The sequence below is a fragment of the Pipistrellus hanaki genome, assembly GCF_964339955.1.
Source record: "Pipistrellus hanaki genome assembly, chromosome: X".
Lineage (NCBI taxonomy): Eukaryota > Metazoa > Chordata > Mammalia > Chiroptera > Vespertilionidae > Pipistrellus > Pipistrellus hanaki.
In genome coordinates this window covers 77934725-77956427 of record NC_140524.1, presented here as the reverse complement: position 1 = coordinate 77956427, position 21703 = coordinate 77934725, and the positions used below count along the sequence as shown (strand labels likewise).

Here is a 21703-nt window from a genome sequence, read left to right as displayed (position 1 = left end):
TATTCCACACGTTGTTTTATGTATTTTGGTATTCCTGTATTGTGTGCATATATATTTACCAGAGTTATATCCTCTTGTTGAATTGCTCCCTTTAGTATTATAAAGTGGCCTTCCTTATATCTTGTTATGGCCTTCACTATGAAATCTAATTTGTCTGATGTAAGTATTACTACCCCAGCTTTTTTAAAATTTCCATTCACCTGAAAACTTTTATTTTATCCTTTCATTATCAGTATGTTTGAGTCCTTTGTTATGAAGTGGGTCTCTTTTAGGCAGCAAATGTATGTGTCATGTATTCCTATCCATTCAGTTACCTATCTCTTTTGATTGGAGCACTTAATCCATTTACATCTAAGGTTATTATATTATTATTATTATTATTATTATTATTATTACGCTTACCCAAGGATATTTTCCATTAATTTTAGTGAGAGTAGAAGAGAGAGGGAAAGACAGATACAAACATCAATGTGAGAGAACCACATCAATTGGTTGCTTTGTGCATGGACCCTGATGAGAGCCCAGACCAGAGAGGAATCTGCTATCAAGGTGTGTGCCCTTGACTGGAATAAAACCCAGGACCCTTTAGTCCACACACTGATACTCTATCTACTGAGCCAAAACTGGCTAGGGCTTAAGGTTATTATTGATAGGTACTTGTTTTTTTTTGCCATTTTTATTCTTTATGCCTGTGTTTCTTCTTCCCTTTCTATTTCTTCTTTTCACAGCAGTCCCTTAGCATTTGTTGCATTGTTGACTTGGTGGTAACAAACTCCCTTAGCCCTCTTTTGTCTGTGAAGCTCCTGATTACACCTTCAATTTTGAATGATAGCCTTGCTGGGTATAGTATTCTTGGATTCAGTCCCTTGTTTGGCATGACTTTGTATATTTCATTTCATTCCCTTCTGGCCTGATGTGTTTCTGTTGAGAAATCCATTGATAGTCTAATGGGAGATCCCTTATAGTTAACTTTCTGTCTCTCCCTGGGAGCCCTTAAGCTTCTTACATTGTTGTTAGTGTTTCACAACTTAATTATGATGTGTCTTTGTGTCAGTCTTTTTTGGTTCATCTTGTTTGTGACTCTGTGAGATTCTTGGACTTGTATGAGTTTTTGCTTCCCAATAACAGGAAAGTTTTCTGTCAGTATTTCTTCAAACAAGTTTTCTATATCTTGATCAGTTTCCTCTCCTTCTGGCTATCCCATTATGTGGATGTTGTTTTGTTTCGTGTTTTCCCAAAGCTCACTTAGGCTTTCCTCCTGTTTGTTTTGGTTTGGTTTTTTTCTGTGCTGCTCTGCTTGGTTTTTTTGTTTGTTTGTTTGCTTGTTTGTTTGTTTGTTTGTTTTTTTCTACCTTGTCTTTTAGTTCACTGATGCAGTCCTCTGCTTCTTCTAGTCTACTCTTGATGCTTTCTAATGAGATATTTATTGCAATGATGTCAGTTTTCATTTTTTTTGGTTCTTTTTCATTTCCTTTTTATTCTTACACATGTTGTTGAATTTGTCTTCCATCCTTTTGCTTGTCCTTGTGACCATTTCTATGTATTCTTTCCTGAAAAAAATCCTTGCTTCCATTTTATTTATTCACTTTTCTGGTGATACCTCCTTTTTTTTGTATGCAGGCTGTTTCTTTGTCTCTCCTATCAAGGTGTCTGGTTATGTGACTCACTCTCTATCATGTTGACCAAAATGCACAAAATACAACTTAACAAAACACAACACAGAGGGAACAAAATACAAATGCATTCACAACACCAGTATGCCAAATAGAGATAACCAACATAGAAAAAAAGAATTAGGGGAGAGAAAAGAGTGCAAAACTGATATTGAGAAAAAGAAAAAAAATAAGAGAGAATAGAAAAATAAAAGGGGGGGGTGAAATATAATATGGAGATAAAACTCCAAAACACCAACAACTAAACAAAAAAATACAAACAAGTAACACCCAGAAAAAGTGGGGATGGGGGAGATGAATCTAAAGAGGTAGAGCTTATATCCAGAAGGTAAGGTAAAGGAATTGAAAGAATGGGGGAATGGCTATAATTCAGTATACAGGAGGTAGAAAGTGAATGAGTGTATAATAAGAAAAGTAAAAAGCAAAATTCTCAATAATAAATAAATAATAATAACTAAAATAATATTTAGTTAAAATTCTCAATAAATAATAACTAAATATATATAAAGAAATATATATAATAAAAAATAAAATGTATATATAAAATGTTTTTCCTTTAATTTATCTATCTATATATTCATCTATTTTTGGAAATAGAGAATATAGAGCAGATAGGCTTGAGCTTTGTGAGTAAATAAAATTAAGCTATTAGTATTAGAAGAAGAGAGCATGCGAGGAGAGGAGAACAAAAGCATAAAATAAATAATAAATAATAAAAACAAACTTACAATCAAACAAACAAGAAAAAAAATTGACTAGAGAAAAAAGAGGAAAGGGAAAGCTACATGGACTTGTAGCAGGAGAAAGGAAATTATATATATATATATGAATAAGCCAACAGATATTCCTATAATAGTGCATCAATAAAGTAAATAAAGATTATTTTTTAACAAGGAGTAAATAGAAAAGAGAGAGAAAAACTAAAGCAGGAACAGGAGAAGAGAAATAGGATGAAAAGGGAAAAGTGAGGAAGAAAGTGTTGGCAAAAAGGAAAAAATAAGATAGAGTAAAATAATGTTTAAAAAATAAAAATAGAGGAGTACCAAGATGGCAGCCTACATAAGCACCTAAGCTGCCTCCTCGCACAATTTCAAAACAACTAAAATCAGAATGGACATCATCCAAAAACCCAGTAAAGTTGGCAGAGTGGGAAATCTACTACTAGAAAGAAGAAGAGAGGCTCACGGATCGGATTGAGAGCCACAAAGCACTGAGGTAGGGTGACGCACACACAGAGAGAAAGTGCGGCTGAATGCCTGGCTGGTGGGAGGGGAAAGGAAGTCCCTGACTGCACTGAACCCTTTCCGACTGTACTGAACCCCAACCCCGGCCAAAACCCCCTGGACCCAGGCTTATAAGGGTGGAGTCCAGACTGTAGAGAAAGGCACCTTGCGACTCAGAGACTGGGAGACTGGGGGAGCCAGGAGCCACAGCAGGCAGGGTCTACAGGCACGCGCGAGTGAGTACGAGCAGAGAGGTCTGACCACAGAGGTTGCTGCAGCCTCTCCATAGCAGAAGGAGTCAGAAGCTCCAGACTACAGAGAACCAACCCAATTTCGGGTGAGCTCTTGGGGCACCCATGCTCTTGCATGGGGAATCTGGGACAGTCAGGCAGAAACTCGGGGGAGCCCCATAAGGCAGAGGTCAGGCGGAAACTCAGGCAAGCACACAAGGGTGGGACTTACGGGAAGCTAAGACTGTCAGCTCAGCCCTGAGACTCCACCCCATCCAAGGTGAGCACAGAGGCTTTTGCAATTTTGCAAGTCTGATCCTATAAGACTGTCTCCAATACAGAAGGTATCCCAGAGTAGACACAGCTGATACTCACATCCAATTGGCCTGAAGGTCAATTCCTCCCAAGGATACCAACAACAATCAAGACTTAACTACAACAAGGCTGTACACTCAGTCCACAAAGGGGAGCACCAAGAGTGTCTACCTCAGGTAACTGGAGAGGCTGACCCACCAGGCCATATAGGATACCAAACATACAAAGCCATCCTACCAACTCTGGGAAGCAGCGAAAATGCCGAGACAAGGAAATAGATCTCAAACGAAAGAGATAGAGAACAAAAGACTGGATATAGAGTTCAAAACCATGGTTAAAAGGTGCTGTAAGGATCCTGTGGGACAACTTCAAGCATACCAACATCAGAATTATGGGGGTGCCAGAAGAAGAGAGAGTGCAAGATACTGAAAACCTATTTGAAGAAATAATGACTGAAAACTTCCCCCACCTGGTGAAAGAAATAAACTTACAAGTCCAGGAAGCACACAGAACCTCAAACAAGAAGAATCCAAAGAGGACCACACCAAGATACATCATATTGATAATTAAAATGCCAAGGGCAAAAGACAAAAATAGGATCTTACAAGCAGCAAGAGAAAAGCAGCTGGTTACCTATAAGGGAGCACCCATACGACTATCAGCTGATTTCTCAACAGAAACTATGCAGGTCAGAAGGGAGTGGCAAGAAATATTCAAAGTGATGAATACCAAGAACCTACAACCAAGACTACTGCATCCAGCAAAATTACCATTCAGAATTGAAGGGCAGATAAAGAGCTTCACAGATAAGAAAAAGCTAAAGGAGTTCATCACCACCAAATCAGTATTATATGAAATGCTGAAAGGTATTCTTTAAGAAGAGGAAGAAGAAGAAAAAAGATAAAAATTATGATCAACAAATACATATATATCAACAAGTGAATCTAAAAATCAAGTGAACTAAAAATCTGAGAAACAGAATAAACTGGTGAATATAGTAGAATCAGGGGCAAAGAAAGGGAGTGGGTTGATAATTATCAAGGGGAAAGGGGTGTGAGGGGTGCATGAAGAGACTGGATTAAAATTGTACACCTATGGATGAGGACCAGGGCTGGGGGCGGGGGGGGGGGGGGGCCATGGGAGATAAAGGTAGAGGGTGGGGTGGGAACTGGGTGGAAGGCAGCTATGGAAGGACAAAGGAGAAACAATTGTAATAATCTGAGCAATAAAGATTTATTTAAAAAAATAAAAATAATAATAGAATATAGAACACTTCCAAAAAATACATAAAAGGTTCATAATAATAATAAATAAATACAATTTTTAAAAGAAAATAAATTAATTTTTTAAGTAAAAGATAAAAAATTTAAAAAGTGAAGTAGTAAAGTGTTGTTCGCTTCAGCTGAGTTTTAATGTCCCTGGGGCTGGTTTAAAACCCCTATCTACTGTTGTGTCTGCCATGTCTCAGTTTCCTGTTAGGTAGTCAGCACCATGTTGAAGTTCCCAGTGATCCACCGCTCCTCTGTATCATACTCCACAGCCTTGGTTTCAGCCAGATGGGATCAATCTGCCTGCTTTTAGTTATATTTACACAAGCATCTATTTCTCAAAAGGGCTCTAGGAAGTGGTGTTGTTGTATTAGGTTCTGGGACCAAATGCCCCCTCAACTCTGTTCCCAATGGCTCCCTGAGGGTTTTCAGAATCCTTGTTTCTCTGTGAGGCTCAAGGCAGGGTGCAGCTGCACTGCTAGGAGGAGCCTGGTCTTCAGGAGAAAAATGGCTGTTTAGGATTGGAGGGACCAGACTATCCCAGAGCTGGATTCTTAGTTGCCTCTCCGTGATTTTCTGTGCAGTCTCCACAAAATCACCTCCCCCTGCATTGCAGTCTCGGTGAGTGTTTGTAATTGAAAGATCCTATGTATTGGGTTTAGTGAGTAAAATCAAGGAAAATATAAAGACAGAGTAACCACACTGCTGCACGATTCTCTCCCCCCAGCATTGCATGGCCCACGCAGAACTTCAGGCTCTTTCTGGTGCAGCCTCCCATGGCTGTGGACTGAAATCTAGAGTTCCCCACTGTCAGCAGCCCTATGGACCCCTTTCCACAGTTGAGTGTTACAGGTGTCCTCAGGGGGCACGGACTTGGTGCAGAGCAGTTTCCTTCTGACCCACTAGTCCCAGTTGTGCATGTCTCCCTCTCCAGCCCAGATCCCCGATCCTACCATTCTCTGGGCATCCTCTGACCTTTCTGGCCATGAATTGCCTCACCAGCTGTGTTTAATTCACCAATTCTGCATGGATGTTATTCAACTCAGCTGTTTCTTCTATCTGCTTTGTGAGAAGGAGCAGGATCCATCCACCTATTTGGCTGCCATTTTGTCTCCCACTGGACAAACATTTTAGGAGCCTGTGGTTGGGGAAGCTGGAGTCTCAGTGTTCATGGGTTCTCAGCTGAGGCAGCAGGTTCCTGACTGGTGTGGCTGTAGGGTCCCGGGTGGTGTCCGAGGTTTCCCTGGATAGAGGTGAGGGTGGACTCTCAGTCACAGCCACTCTACCCTTCAGAATGCCCTGGAAAAGACTGTAGTTGTAACAGAGTCAGCCCAGCTAGGAGAGCCTGGTCCACCAGTCCCAAAAAGTCCTGAAGAATATAGCTGTCCCTCACTCACACACACATATCCCCACATGCCCATACTATCCCCTTTCACTCCCTCACTCAAACTCTGTTCCTTACTGCCATCCTATTGGCTGCCATTTTGGATCTCAAATATACATGTTGAGCTAATAATCCTTTAACTTTATTTATCCAGTCACCCACAACCCCTCCCCTGGTTTATCATCCAGTCTGTTCCATTTTGTTCATCAGTTTATTTTGTTCATTATATTCTACATATTAGTGAGATCATATGATATTTGTATTTCTGTGAGTGGCTTATTTCGCTTAGCATAATATTCTCCTGATTCATCCATGCTGTCATGAAGGATAAAAGTTCCTTCATTTTTAAAATCATGTAATATTCCATTGTGTAAATGTACCGTGTATCTTCTATCCTCTCATTTGCAGATGGGCTCATTCCAAATCTTGGCTGCTGCAAATAATGCTGCAATGAACATAGGGGTGCATATATTGTTTCTGGTTGGTGTTTGGGGATTCTTAAAATATATTCCCAGAAGTTGGATCTCAGGGTCAAATGGAATTTCCATTTTGAATTTTTTTGAAGAAACTCCCTACTGTTTTCCACATCTAGCATAATGAATACTTATTTTAATACTTTTTCATTAGCTACATAATCTTTTTAGATTATTTTTAAAATTTATTTTTCAGTTATAGCTAACATGCAATATTATATTAGTTTCAGGTATACAATGTAGTGATTAAATATTTATTTAGTATTTTATGTATATACTATTGGCCTGTGCATGAAATTTGTGCACTATTAAAAGGGAATTAATTAGAAGAAATATTTTAATATTGCTATTTGCCCTTTCTCTATAATAGAAGTGTCAGAGATGAAAGAAAATTAGTAAAATGTATATAAAATCTCCCTCCTGTCAGAGTCTGGGATGCACCAAAGGACCTAGAGTCAAATCCCCACCCACCACCTGCACAGACTTCGAACACGCAGGAGACCCAGACCCAGCAAGACCCACTCCCATTGGATGAGACCCAGACCTGGCTTGCCCCATCCCCATCGAGCCCTTTCTGACGAAGCCTCAGGTCCCCCAACCCAGCATTGGGTGGGGGGCGTGACCTCAGGTCTCCTGGCCTGGTGCCAGGTGTGGGGAGAGCAGCCTGAGGTCCCCTGTCAAGCCCTGCTGGGTGGGGGACATGCCCTGAGGTCTCTTGGTCCCAGCTCCAGGGTAGGGAAGCACAGTTTGAGGTTTCCTGACCCGGAGCTGGGGTGGAGGGTACAGCATGAGGTCCTCTGTCAAGCCCCACTGAGTGAAGGGCGTTTTATAGTAACAAATAAATTATTTGTTGTTACCTGTGATCAAGTCACAAAGTGTTAAGTATATACGGAACTCAGTCTTTTATGCTGAGGAAGTATGAATAGTAACACATTTGGCCAAATGAAATGCTTACAGTGTAATTAGTAGTAAGTATGATGAAAATGGTTTGTTCAGTCTCCTAATTAAATTTAAATGAACTTTCTACCTGAGTACTGTGAGAATATGAAATTGCTATTATGCTGTATTCATGTGTGTTCAACAAATTTGGAGTTTTGCAAGCTTTTACTTTTTACTTAAAATGAGTACAAAAATAAGTCATTGAGATCTAGATTAAATTACATCACTCATTTTTGTTAATAATGTTTTTTTTTTCAATTAGGTTATCTAACTAAATACCAAACTGACTATATATAAGTGATCATTCTTGTCATAGCTCAGTATCTTTTTTAAAACTGGCCAGCACTACTATATCCATTTTGAAAAAATGGAAACTTTCTCATATTGAAGTGGCATATTTTAGTGAACTGTGGGTAAGCTTATTTTCCTCTTGACTATCAAGAAAATTCAGTGAGCCAAAACTGGTTTGGCTCAGTGGATAGAGCATCAGCCTGCGGACTGAAAGGTCCCAGGTTTGATTCCAGTCCAGGGCACATACCTTGGTTGCGGGCACATCCCCAGTGGGGAGTGTGCAGGAGGCAGCTGATGGATGTTTCTCTCTCATCATCGATGTTTATAACTTTCTATCCCTCTCCCTTCCTCTCTGTAAAAAAAAAAATCAATAATATATATATATGTTTAAAAGTTCCCTTAGGCTCTCCCCCCCCCCTTTTAAATTTTTTTTTTTTCTAGAAGCTGCTCTGCTTGGGTATTTTCCCCCACTTTGTCTTCTAGCTCACTGATGTGGTCCTCTGCTTCTTCTAGTCTACTCTTGATTCTTTCTATTGAGTTCTTTGCAACAACAATGCCATTTTTCATCTCTTCTTGGTTCTTCTTCATTTCTTCTTGGTTCTTACTCCTATTGTTGAATTTGTCTTCCATTCTTTTCAGCCACCTTATGACCATTTCTTTGAATTCTTTCTCTGACTGGTTTCTTGCCTTCATTTTTTTTACTTCTTTTTTTGGTGATGCCTACTTTTCTTTCATATGCAGGCTGTTTCTTTGTCTCCCCATGGTCTCTCTTCTCCAAATACCTGATTATATAGTTCTCTCTCCCTTCATCCCAGGCAAAATCTGACCTTTTCTTGGTTGAGTGTGGAGCTCATCAGAATCTGTGTGTTTGGGCCAATTGAGGACCTGTGTTCTGGGGTACGCAGTTGTTGGGTGGGTGCTGCGGTTGTAGATTTTCAGGCTTCTGATAACATCCACTTTCCCCTTTAAGATGGCACTGTCTCCACGTCCAAGTCAGTAGCTCTGGGAGATAACCCAGCAGCAGTGGGGGCTGCTCGGTCAGGGGAACCTCGTCAAGATGTCTACCACCTTCTTCTGGAGTATAGCTGTCCCTTAACTTGCCAACAAACACTCCCCGTGTTACCCTCAGCTGTTCTTTCTTTCTGCTCCGGGACAAGGCTTGGGACACGTCTGTCCATTCTGCCATCATTTTTTCTCCCCATCAATATATTTGATTTTTAAAGAAATCATGAAACTGTTTTTCAATGTACCATTTTATATTCCTACCAGCAGTGTATGAGAGTTTTAGTTATTCCATATCCTTGCCAAAACTTGATCATCTATTTTTATATTTTTACTAGAGGCCTCGTGTATGAAATTTGTACATGGGTAGGGTTCCTATGCCTAGCCAGAGATCAGGGCCAATCTGTGAGGTGACTGACCTGACAGGGTGATCAGCAGGACCCCCACTGGCACCTGCCTTGGTTGGTCTTGTGCCACCCACTCACCACCCCCTCACCAGCTCTGCCCCCCACCACTGCCACCAATCGGGGCTGTGGGCTAGAGCAACTCCTGCATTGAACATCTGCCTCCTGGTGTTCAGTGCACATCATAGTGACCAGTTGTTATGCAGGTCATTTGGGTGTTTGGTCCACTGTTCGGTTGATTTACATATTAGGCTTTTATTATATAGGATTTTATTTTATTATGTAAGCCCATAAGTTTAATATCTTAACTAAAGTCATTAGTTTTTATTTTAATTTTTTGATTACTATTTACACTCTATATTATTTTGTATTGGGTTCAGGTATACAGCATATTGATCAGTCATATATTTTACAAAGTGATCCTGTTATATTTCAAGTACCCACCTGGCTTCATCCATAGTTATTGCAATTTATTGACTATATTCTTTTTGCTGTACTTTATATCTCTGCGATTATTTTGTAACTACCAACTTATACTTCTTAATCCCTTCACCTTTTCACCCAGCCTTCCAACCCCCTCCCATCTTGTAACCATCAGTCTATTTTTTGTACCTATGAGTCTGTTTCTATTTTGTTTCTTCATTTATTTTTTTTAGATTCCTCATGCAAGTGATATAATATAGTATTTGTCTTTCTCTGTATGACTGATTTCACTTATCATAATTCCCTAAAGATTCATCTACCTTGTTTTGTTTTTTTAGTTAACGTACACAGCATGTTGTATACATGGTAATATGACTGATGTAATAGCAATATTTTTCACATTATATAATTATGATATAATATTATTATCTATAATCATTATACTATGCCTTAGAAGTCTATGGCTCATTTATTATTTTTACAAGGTTGTCTACTTAAATAATATTCATCTTACCCTATAGCCCCTATCTCATAGTAAATATCATTTTGCTCTGTTTTTTAACAGGCTTGATTTTTTCCCATTTTAATGAATTTATTGGGGGTGATACTGCTTACCAAAATTATACATTTCAGTTGCACAATGCTACAATACATAATCTATACACTTTATTGTGTGTTCACTGCTACAAGTCAACTCTGTCCATTACCATTTATCCCTGCTAAATGCTCCTATACCTTCCCCCAAACTCCCTCCACCTGGCAATTACCACACTGTTGTCCATGTCCATGAGTTTTTTTCTCTTTATTTTTATTTTTTTGCTTAATCCCTCCACTTCCCCCACTCAACCCCCAACCAAATTATGAGTCTGTTTCTATCTTGCTTATTAGTTCATTTTGTTCATTAGATTTCATACATGAGTGAAATCATATGGTATTTGTCTTTCTCTAACTGGCTTATTTCACTTAGCATAATGCTCAGATCCTTCCATGCTGTCACAAAGGGTAAGATTTTCCCTTTTCACAGCCAAGTAGCAATCAACAAAGTAAATGTACCACAGCTATTTTATCTAATCATCTACTAATTGACACTTGAGCTGCTTCCAAATCTTGGCTATTGTGGACATAGTAGTACATATATTCTTTCAAATTAGTGGTTTGTTTTTTTTTTTTAATAAATTCCCATAAGTCGAAGTACTGGATCATAAGGTAGTTCCACTTTTCATTTTCTGAGATATCTCTGTACTGCTTTCCAAAGTGTCTGCACCAACGTGTATTTCCATCAAGCATTCATGAAAATTCCCTTTTTTCTACCTCCTTGCCAACACTTGTGTGTTGATTTATCAATGATAGCCATTCTGACAGGTGTGAGGTAACATATCATTGTGGACTTAATTTACACTTCTCTGATGACTAGTGATGTTGAGTATCTTTTCATATCAATTGTCCATTACCATATCCTTTTTAGAGAAGTATTTATTCAGGTCCTTTGCCCATTTTTAATTGGATTGTTTTAGGGGTTTTTTTGACATTGAATTTTATAAGTTCTTTATAAGTCTTGGATATTAAGGTCTTATCAGATGTCTCAGGGAATATGTTCTTCCATTCAGTGGATTGTATTTTCATTTTGTTGGTGGTTTCCTTTGCTTTGCAAAAGCTTTTTATTTTTGCAGATGACATAATATTTTATATAGAGAACTCTGAATATTCCACCAACACACTACTGGAACTGATAAATGAATTCAGTAAAGTAACAGGATACAGAATACATATCCAAATCAGTTGCCTTTATATACATTACTAATGAACAACCAGAAAAAAAGAAACTAAGCAAACAATTCCATTCACAGCCGCTTTAAAAAGAATAAAATACCTGGGGATAAATTTAAACAAGGATATAAAAGAATTGTACTTGGAAAATTATAAAACACTGAAGAAAGAAATTTAATAAGATACATACAAGTGGAAAAGTATACTGTGTTTATGGGTAGCAAGAATTAACATCATTAAAATGTCCATGCTACCCAAAGCAATCGTAGATTCAATGCCATTCCCATCAATATACAATGGCAAATATCTGAGAACTAGAACAAATATTCCAAAAATTTATATGGAATGACAAAGACTATGAATAGTCACAAAAGTTTTGAGAAAGAAGTACAAAGTTGGAGAGATACCTGATATCAAACTATACCAGAAAGCTATAGTAATCAAAACAGACTGGTACTGGCATAAAAATAAACGTAGAGATCAATGAACAGAAGAATGAGTCCATAAATAATCCCACTCTTTATGGATAATTTATATTTGAAAAGGGAAATAAAAACACAATTGGGTAAAGATATTTTATTCAATAAGTGTTGTTGGGAAAATTGAACAGATATGTGTAAAATAATAAAATTAGACTTTTTAAAAATATATATATATTTTATTGATTTTTTACAGAGAGGAAGGGAGAGAGATAGAGAGCTAGAAACATCGATGAGTGAGAGACATCGGCCAGCTGCTTCCTGCACACCCCTCACCGGGGATGTGCGTGCAACCAATGTACATGCCCCCGAACGGAATCGAACCTGGGACCCTTCAGTTCGCAGGCCGATGCTCTATCCACTGAGCCAAACCAGTTTCGGCTAGACTTTATTATAGAAGAATAATCTTGTCTGGCTGGAGTGGCTCAGTGGTTGAGCATTGATCTATAAACCAAGAAGTCACAGTTTGATTCCCTATCAAGGCACATGCCCGGGTTGTGGGCTTGATCCCCAATAGGGGGCTTGCAGGAGGCAGCTGATCAATGATTCTCTATCACCATTAATGTTTCTATCTCTATATTCCTCTCCATTCCTCTCTAAAATAAATAAAAATATATTTTAAAATAATGAACTCAAAATGAATTAAAGACATAAATGTAAGTCTTGAAACCATAAATATCTGAGAATAAAACATAGGCAGTAAAATCTCAGACATTTCTGATACCAATATTTTTTCTGATTTCCACAGTCAAGGGAAACAAAAGACAAAGTAAACAAATGGGATTACATGATTTTTTTAAAAATTCCACATATAAGTGTTATCATACCTTCTTGTGTTTCTCTGTCTGACTTATCTCACTATAATGTACTCAAGGGCCATCCTGTTGTCCCAGATGACAAGATATCCTTCTTTCTCATGGTTGATTAATTATATTGTATATATATACCACATTATTTTTATCAATTTCTTCATTGATTAGCATTTGTGTTGTTTCCATATTTTGGTTATTGTGAATAGTGCTGTGATAAACATGGAAGTACCCATATTTCATCAAACTTTTGTTTTCATTCCCTTTGTTTACATTCACAGAAGCGGAATGGCTAGATTGAATAGTAGATCTATTTGTAATTTTTTGAGGAGCTTCCATAATGGTATGCATTGTAGCTGTACCAATTTACATTCCCACCAACAGTATACAGAGCTCTTGTTTCTCTGTGCCGTCTCAACACTTATCTCTTGACTCTGGGGATTTTTTCTTTCTTTTTATAGAATTTATTGAGATGACATTGGCTAATAAGATTACATAGGTTTCAAGTATATATTTTTATGATACAGGATCTTCATATTGCATTGTGTGCCCACCAGCCCAAGTCAGATAATCTTCTATAACCATATATTTGACCCTCTTTACCCTTTCCTCCCCTACTCCCCTTCACTTTGGTAACCACCATACTGTTGTCTATGTCTATGATGTTTTTTTGTGTGTGTGTTTTGTTTGTTTGTTTTTAAAAAATGTTGAAAGTAATTACGTATGTCCCCTTTCCTTCCCCATTTAATACTTCTAGCCCACCCTTTTCACCCCCTATTGTCTGTGTCCATGGGTTATGCATATAAGCATACAAGTTCACTGATTGATCTCTTCCACCCATCCACCCTCTCCTGCCTTCCCTCTGAGATTCCACAGTCTGTTCCATGCATCTATGTCTCTGGATCTATTTTGTTCATCAGATCATTTTGTTCGTTAGATTCCACATATGAGTGAAATCATGTGATGTGTCTATAAGGTTTTTTTCTTGTATATTCATTTGCTACTTTCAGTCTTCTATCCCATATATAAGTGAAATCATTTGGTTCTTAACTTTTCTGATTTATTTCACTTAGCATGATATTCTAAAGGTCCACCCATGTTGTTGCAAATGGCAGCATTTTATACTTTCTTAGGGCTGAGGCTAAGTAATATTTCATTGTATATATGTGCCACATATTCTTTATCCAATTATCTATTAAAGGATTATTTGTTTCCATGTCTTGGTCACCACGAATAATGCTGCAATGAACATAGGAGTGTATATATATTTTAGAATAAATATTTTCTATTTTGTGGGGAATATGCTTATAATAAGGATTTGGAGGTCACATGGTAGCTCTATTCTTAATTTTTTAGGAACCTCCATACTGTTGCCATAGTGGCTGTACTAATTTATATTCCCACCAGCAGCGAATGAGGTTCCCTTTTCTCCACAATGTCTCCAACACTTGTTGTTACTTGTATTGTTGTTAATAGTCATTCTAACACGTGTGAGGGAGTTATATAATTGTAGTTTTGATTTGTTTTTCTCTAATAATTAGTGAAGCTGAGCATCATTTCATATATCTATTCACCATTTGTACGTCTTCCTTTTAAAAACCTTTATTGTTGAAAGTTACATAGGTCCTCCTTTTCCCCTCATTAACCTCTTCTAGCTTACTCCCGTTCCCTACCCCACCAGGCCCTCATCAACCCATCATCTGTGTCCACAGGTTATGCATATGCATATTTGCATCCAAGTTCTTTGGTTGATATCTTCCAATCCACCCTCCCCTGCCTTCCCTCTGATGTTCAACAGTCTGTTCATGCTTCTATGTCTCTGGGGCTAGTTTTGATCCTCAGTATATTTGGTTCATTAGATTCTATATATGAGTGAGATCATGTGATACTTATCTTTCTCTGACTGGCTTATTATGCTTAGCATAATACTTTCCAGGTCCATCCATGCTGTTGCAAATGGTAAAAGGTCTTTTGTTTTCACAGCTGCATAGTATTTCATTGTGTGGATGAAGTATCTAACAGTTTTGTTTTGTTTTTTATCCACTCATATGCTGATAGTCACTTAGAATATACAATTTGTCTTTTTTTATCTACCATGCCTCTACTTAATATTTGAACATATGGAATGGAAGTGTCCTTATCTTCTGATTCTAATGTGTTAAGCATGGGTCAATCTTATTTATTATTTAAAGATTTGTTGTTTTTTAATGTTTTTATTTATTTTTAGAGAGAGAAAGGAAGGGAGATGGATAGACAGAGAAACATCATCCATTGGCTGCCTCCTGCACGCCTCTTACTGGGGATCGAGCCTACAACCCAGAAATGTGCCCCTGGAAGGGAATTAAACCAGTGACCTCTTGATTCCTTGGTTGATGCTCAGTCCTTGAGCCACACTGGCTGGGCTGCAAATTTTTTTTAACCCTCACCGGAGGACATGCTTATTGATTTTAATGAGAGGGGAAGAGAGAGAGAGAGAGAGACAGAGAGAGACAGGCAGTTGAGAGAGAAGCATTCATTGGTTGCCCCCACATGCTCACTGAACAGAAATATAACTTACAATCCAGGTATGTGCCCTGGCTGGGAATTAAACCTGCTACTTTTGGTATACAGGATGGTGTTCCAACCACCTGAGACACACCGGCTGGGCCTTGTGGGTTAATTTTGATTGACTTTTTCTTTTAAGAATATATTTTTATTGATTTCAGAGAGGAAAGGAGAAGGAGAGAGAGAAACATCAATGATGAGAGAGAATCATTGATCAGCTGCCTCATGCAGGCCCCCACTGGAGATCAAGGCTGCAACCTGGGCATGTGCCCTGACCAGGAATCCAACCGGGACCTCCTGGTTCATAGGTCAATGCTAAACCACTGAGCCATGCCTACTGGGCTTGATTGACTTTTTTCTCCTTATTATTAATTTTCTTTTTCTTTTTCTCTTCTATGAATGGTAATCTATATATATAAAAGGCTAATATGCAAAGTGTGTCCCCTCAGGAGTTTGACCAGGAGACTGGGAGTTTGATTGCTGTCTATGATATGTGGCATGGAACAAAGGGAGGCCCAGGCCAGCAGCCAGCAGCCAGGGAAAGAAGGCCCCGGCCAGCAGCTGGAAGGCCCCGATTGGCCCTGATCACCAGCCAGGCCTAGGGACCCTACCTGGTCCTCTAGCTTTTTATAAGAAGTCAGGCATAGTGAATTTTACCCCTTAGACACGTTTTTATTTATATAAATATTCTTGAGATTGATTCTGGGCCACAGTTAAGTTAGGGGAAACAATGTGATGCTTTTAAATCTTCCTTCTAATACATTTTTTTTTTAAGTCTAGGGCTCCTCACTACTCAGAGAGGTTATCTGTAAGCACTATAACAAATACTCTATGAATTATGAGATTTTCCAGTCTGGCTGATGGGAATAGGAGATATACTCCAATTTGCATGAGTTCTGATTTCTCTATAATCCTTTCAGATAGTTCTCAACATTGCCTTTGGTAGTTTCTCCCAAAAAATATATATTGGTTTATCAGTAATCTGCTGAATAGTTGAGGGAGACCCTCTACAAATCTCTGTAGTTCTTTATCTGATCTTCTCACCTCTCTGGTTGTGTGTCCTGCTAACTCCCTCTCTTTCTTGGTCTCTCCTAACTCTGAGGGAAACTGTCAGGCTCTGCCTGGGTTTCTCTTACCTGACAGCTGCTTGAAAACTCTCTCTTCAAAGTGGTAAGCTAGGGCAATCATAGAGCATATTTGATTTGTTTCCTTTATTTTAAGGATCACTCTTCCTCATTCCTAATCTTTGACCTCTTGAAAGCTATTGTGTCCTATATTTATGGTGTGGGATTGTTTTTGTGAGGATGAGTGAGAGGGTTGTTTCAAACTGGTTGGTGAATCTAGTCCCTGGTAATCCATCTTGGCCAGAGTAATAAGTCCTTGTACCATTGGAACATTTATCATTTTATGATTATCACTTAGGTCTGTTTTTTATATTTGTTATATTATTTGGCATTTATTTATGCCCATCTGTCCTTTTACCAATTGATTTATGTTGATTGTTCTACTCCCTTATATTATTAAGCCATTTAAATTATTCTTCAAATTATTATGTTACTCCTTAGAATTTTTAGTTTCACTGCTTCTGCTATTGATGAAAAGTTTACAAAACAATAATTTTGTTTCTGTTTTAGAAGATGCTATTTAAGGAGAGCTTACTTCTCCTTTCTCTAAAATATGCTTGGCAGACAGTTTACTTAAAATTATCAGATAATTTCATATATTTAAAATTGTTTTTCACTATAAGGTTATATTATTTTTTATAACATTTTTATCATCAAAGATAAAATAAGCATATTCACAATTAGTTACTCTGATTAAAAACTTGATACTATGACCACTATTATGCTAGCAGTCAGTTTCTACACTTTGATTTATGTTTTAGTTTCTTTAGTATTTTATTCAGTAAACCATTAGTTATTGGGTATATTAACAAATGGGATCCTCCCTTCTATGCTATACACATACCCTTATACTTTGGGATCCAACTTACAAGCAAAGATCAATAGTTCCTTTCTACTCTTAACCATTTAGCACATTCCAGGATAACTCCTGCTACTTTACATTTTTATTTTCCCTCTCTAACCACATTTCAGCCCCACAGATTTGGTACTCTCTGATTTAAAAATATTAAGTAAATATATACTGTATATTGAAAAATGTATCTCAAAATTCTCTTTTGACAATCAACTGTTCAGAGTACAGGTTTGTTTACCCCAGGGGTAGGTTAGATCAAATTGATTGAAAATATAATGATGCTGTCATATTTTGAGAAAATGTGAAATTGTATGTATTTACTAAAAAATTACTGATATATAGTTTCATATTTAATTTTTAAATTTAATTTAGGATTTGCTTTCCCATATGCTACATATGGACCCACATCAGCGGTACACTACAGAACAAATATTAAAACACTCATGGATAACCCACAGAGATGAGTTGCCAAATGATCAGCCAAATAGAAATGATACATCATATGTCATTAAGGTAAAACATACTTTTATATACCTTCTAAATGCTTGATACTTTATAAAGCCATTGCATGCCATTCACTCATGACCACTTATGTAATTACTTAAAAGTGTCTTTGTTTTTAAAAGATTATTTTTAGCCCTAACTGGTTTGGCTCAGTGGATAGAATGTTGGCCCGTGGACTGAAAGGTCCCAGGTTCGATTCCAGTCAAGGGCATATACCTTGGTTGCAGGCACATCCCCAGTAGGAGGTGTGGAGGAGGCAGCTGATTGATGTCTCTCTCATTGATGTTTCTAACTCTCTTTCCCTCTCCCTTCCTCTCTGTAAAAAAAAATCAATAAAATATATTTTTAAAAATATTATTTATAGATTTGCTTTATTCCATTTATTTCTAAATAACAGCCATTCTCTCTCTCTCTCTCTCTCTCTCTCTCTCTCTCTCTCTCTCTCTCTCTCTCTCTCTCTCTCTCTCTCTTTACCATATAGCCTTTCTGATGATAAATACAAGTTTCTTGATTATATTTGCTTAGCTCTTAGAAAACACACAGGCTAGCACTAGATTAAATGCAAATTTCATATGGAAACAAAATATTGTTATTGATTTCTAAATTAATAACCATCAGTGCATGTTCCTATATTTAAAGACATTGAGCCTAGATTTTAAATTTTAGTAATTTGTGCATTCATCTCTTTTTGGACACAGATTGTTTCTATGTCTTGACTACTGAGAATAATGCTACAGGGAACAAGGGAGCACAGATAACTCTTTGATGATAAAGATGTTGTGATAGACACACATACAATGAAATATTATTCAGCTTTCAAAAAGGAGATCCTGCCATTTGCAACAATATGTATAGTGTTCCTGGAAGACATGATATTAAGTGAAATAGCCAGACACAAAAATGCAAAAGCTACATGACCTCTTGTATATGTGGAATCTAAAAAAGTCAAATATGTAGAAGCATAAAGTAGAATGGTGGTTTCTAGGGTGTAGGGAAAAATGGGGAGAAGTTGGTCAAAGTATATAACATTGAAGTTATGCAGGATAAATAACTCCAGAGATCTAATGTACAGCATAATAGTACCATATTGAATACTGAAATTTGCTAAGAGATTTCAGGTACTCTCATCACAAACACACACACACCAAAAATGATAACTATATGAGGAAATGCTGATTAGCCTTACTATAGTAATCTTATACATACTATGTATAATAAGAACATTATGTTTATATACATAATATGTACAATTCCTATAAAAAATAAAATTTATTTTTAGTTTATCTTTGCTGTTGAAAGTATTACATATGTCCCCTTACCCCCTCTTTTTTTTTAAAATATATATTTTTATTGAGTTTTTACAGAGAGGAAGGGAGAGAGATAGAGAGCTAGAAAAGTCGATGAGAGAGAAACATCGACCAGCTGCCTCTTGCACACCCCCTACCGGGGATGTGCCCGCAACCAATGTGCATGCCCCTGACCGGAATCGAACCTGGGACCTTTCAGTCCGCAGACCGACTCTCTACCACTGAGCCAAACCGGTTTCGGCCCTTACCCCCTCTTTTTATCCCTTCCTCCCTGCTCCAGTTCCCTCCCTAGGCTTTCACCACATTATTGTCTATGTCCATGGACTATGCATATATGTACATAAGTTTTTTGGTTAATCTCTTCTGCCCGCCCTTTCCTCTGAGATTAAAAAAATTTAAAAACTTGTAAAACCAAATTAAATTAGTGATGAAAGACTAATAAAATGATATATTGTAAGACACATAGTTATTGAAGTAAGAAATATACAAGTAATCAGGTATTAATTCATCAAAGGCTCATCTATGTACAAGTCATGTATTTTCAATTATTTTCCTAGGCAAAAAAAGAATATATAGAAAAGTTGTAGTTACATTTTGTTATGATATAGTACTTGGAAATTTTTTATTCATCTTCAGAGATTATGATTCATTTTGTAATATTTCTCATTATTTTAGGAAGCGGTGGTTGCCACATATTCAGCACTGACTCACAAGACCTTCCAACCAGTCCTAGAGCCTGTTGCTGCCTCAAGCTTAGCTCAACGACGAAGCATGAAAAAGAAGACTTCAACTGGCTTGTAAGATTTTCAGTGTTCCTCTGATAAACTGGATGAAGAGAAAAGGCAAATGTGTAGCTTTTGCCTACTCTTATATCAAAGGCATTGTTTTCTGCTACATTACTTGAATATTCTGTTTAAGTCTTCTTATTTAGGGGCAGTGAAATTTAAAAATAAACATACACGGGTCCACAATACTCACAATATGTTGTTTTGAGGTAGTGTCCAAGATTTATTTAAATATATATGGTATCTACAAGGTCCTAACAGCTTCTTTGAACACTAGCTTCTAAAGTTGCTTTTAAATAGTTACTTTTGTAGTGTTTCTGGTCTCATACAATAATGATTTGGTGACTCATTACCAATAATCAAGATGCAAATATAACAGTATAATGCAAATCAATTTCAGTATTTTTTGACATAAGATCCTGAAGGATAGGCTTTTTTAAAAAAAAAAAAAAAAAGAAGAAGAAAAAAAAAGAAAAACAAATTGAAAGTGATTTGTAGAAGCTCATTATTGTGTACAACCAAAGGGCTCTATTCATTAAGTAGTAACTCCACTCTGTAATCACTAGAATGTAGACATAGTAGTTTGATTCCTGTGCAAAATTTATTTATGCTAATATGTGAACACCTGATATGGTTGGTGCCAAAGTTTTTACAGGAGAATTAAATCACAGATAATGTGTGCAGTCAGGCCTGTAGATTATCCATAAGTGGCCGCATCTAGAAATAAAGGTTTCCATAGGCTTCTGTAAAGTTCACTTCTGATGGAATTGTACTACAAAAGAAGAATTTTTAGCCTAAGGCTTCATGTTGATGTTGTGACCTCCTACTAAACAATTAAGCCTTTGAAAATAAAGTACATGGTGTTCATACTACCTTGGTTTTATGTAAGCTGACTTTCAAGTGAACCATCATCATCTGCCCTCCCCCCCTGCTTATAATGAACTGCACTGTTATTTTTTTGGACTTCCATGTGTTTTGAATTATGGTGTATAATAGTAGTAATACCTTGAATTCTATGGAATATAGTTGAAATTTTACTGTAGTGAACTTGTGAGCTTAGCACTGATGATATAGTATAATGCATATCAGTAAACTTTAGACAATGCTACATAATAGTTATACTTCAAGAAGATAAACTGGCATTTTTAAATAGGAAGTAATATGAATGATCTGCATAAAATTTGAACACATTTTAAAATTATAAAAGAAACATGGCCAAATTGGTCTGGTCTTATTAAATTTTATGATTCAAAATCACTATGTATTAAGTATTGCTTTCTCTAAATGATATAATTTTAAAGAATCCTTTTGTGTTGTTGAATAAAATACTACTACTACTACTACTACTACTACTACTACTACTGATAGAAAGAACACATGAATGTAAACTGGAGGATATTATAGTTTTGTTTAGTGAATATAAGTGAACTACTTATGTATGTTAGGTGTACTGTTCGCTCTGTGTTTTATTTTGCTTAGTTCAGAGAGAGAGAGTTGATTTCTAATTGCTGAAGTATATAACTTAACCTAGGAGACATAATTTTGGTATTTAATAAAAGAAACTACATATTATCTTTACCATGTAATATATATTCCATGCACAAAGATGTTTCTTGGGTGTGACGTATAAAAGTATGTATCTTTATTTTGAGGTGTCTTTTTCCAATAATTGAAAGACATTAAAGAACATCTAATGTCACATGGAAAACAGTGCTTAAAAAAAATTGGTATCATATCTTGTAGACCAGTGTTTTTCAACCTTTTTTGGGCAAAGGCACACTTGTTTCATGAAAAAAATCACGAGGCACACCACCATTAGAAAATGTTAAAAAAATTTAACTCTGTGCCTATATTGACTATATATAAAGTAATTCTCTTGAATAGGAATCAAATAAACACAAAGAAA

The 21703-nt window shown here is 37.0% G+C and overlaps 1 protein-coding gene across 3 annotated transcripts in view; it reads left to right on the top strand.

Moving 5' to 3' along the window:
- The window catches only part of RPS6KA6 (ribosomal protein S6 kinase A6), a 165297-nt gene extending 145062 nt beyond the window's left edge, over nucleotides 1–20235 (top strand). For all 3 annotated transcript variants that reach the window (XM_084869561.1, XM_084869563.1, XM_084869562.1), the window contains exons 21-22: nucleotides 17574–17714; nucleotides 19688–20235. In XM_084869561.1, the coding sequence (XP_084725687.1) occupies nucleotides 17574–17714; nucleotides 19688–19813 (267 nt within the window). In that variant the 3' untranslated portion in view covers nucleotides 19814–20235. The remainder of the gene's footprint in view (nucleotides 1–17573; nucleotides 17715–19687) is intronic.
- The last annotated feature ends 1468 nt before the right edge of the window (nucleotides 20236–21703 follow it).